This window comes from Pygoscelis adeliae, unplaced genomic scaffold (assembly GCF_000699105.1).
Source record: "Pygoscelis adeliae isolate BGI_AS28 unplaced genomic scaffold, ASM69910v1 Scaffold38, whole genome shotgun sequence".
Classification (NCBI taxonomy): domain Eukaryota; kingdom Metazoa; phylum Chordata; class Aves; order Sphenisciformes; family Spheniscidae; genus Pygoscelis; species Pygoscelis adeliae.
In genome coordinates this window covers 15,697,885-15,698,859 of record NW_008825614.1, presented here as the reverse complement: position 1 = coordinate 15,698,859, position 975 = coordinate 15,697,885, and the positions used below count along the sequence as shown (strand labels likewise).

Below are 975 nucleotides of genomic sequence, written 5' to 3'. Positions count from 1 at the left end.
CCCACCCCCCAAAAGGAAAGAGGCACAAGCGGTTGTTTCACAGGCTTTGGGTTGCAAGACTTCCTCCCCAGCTCACCACCCTGCTTCTGGCGCTTCCCCCCCGTAGGGTCCGTGCGAGGGTGAAAGCTTTGTCGTCGTGTGTCGTGTCGTGTCGTGTCGTTCCCCCCCGCACACGCTGCTGCACGCAGGAAATCTGGGCAGTTTGTGCTGCGTGAAGTTGGGGGATGTGCTTGTTGATTTTAACCCATTTAACCGTTTCGGTGTTTTCTCACGCATGGTTGTGAGCTGCAGGTCAAAAATGCCAATCTTGTCAGACTACACTAATGCTGTAATGACTGTAAATCAGAAATAGTGTGGCAATTATCCTCAGAGTAATTATGTAATCTGCTTAGCAAATCACGTAATTACTTTATAAAGAAGTGGTACAGATTTTTCTGAAACTAGCTGATTTGGTGTTCTTTTTAAACTGTTTAGTGTAATACCAATGGGTTAGCAAAATAGTGCTAGTCTGTTACACTCATTTTGCACTTGGGTTTCTTAACTTGTAGGAAGGAATGCAAGTTTGTTCACAACTTCCACTCGGACCACAATCTCTGCGTTCTAAAACAATACGGACTCGAGATTTTAAACAGTGATGAACTTCGCCAGCTTCTGCTTCAAAATGACCCTTCCCTCTTACCAGAGGTGAGTGGTGCTGCGATAGTTTCTTAGCCTTGTGTTTCAGTGATCATCACAAAGTGGAAGAGGCTTGATACTGGCTGGAGATGTTAGGTGTCAGTTTAGTTAGCATAATGCAAATCTAAAACTTTAAATCTGCATCCTCTGTTCTTGTCTGTGGTGGGTTGATGCCAGCTGGCACCTAAGCACTCATACAGCCCCTCACTCACTCCCCTCTCCCCTGCCCCAGCAGGACAGGTGAGGGAAAACAAGAACAACAAAAATGGCAAAGCTTGTGGATGGAGATGAAGACAGTTT

The 975-nt window shown here is 45.9% G+C and overlaps 1 protein-coding gene across 1 annotated transcript in view; it reads left to right on the top strand.

Annotated features, from left to right (window-relative positions):
• PARP12 (poly (ADP-ribose) polymerase family, member 12) overlaps positions 1-975 on the top strand; it is a 24,957-nt gene that overhangs the window by 9,174 nt on the left and 14,808 nt on the right. Inside the window, exon 2 of the mRNA XM_009333050.1 lies at positions 549-684. Coding sequence (XP_009331325.1) covers positions 549-684 — 136 coding nt within the window. The remainder of the gene's footprint in view (positions 1-548; positions 685-975) is intronic.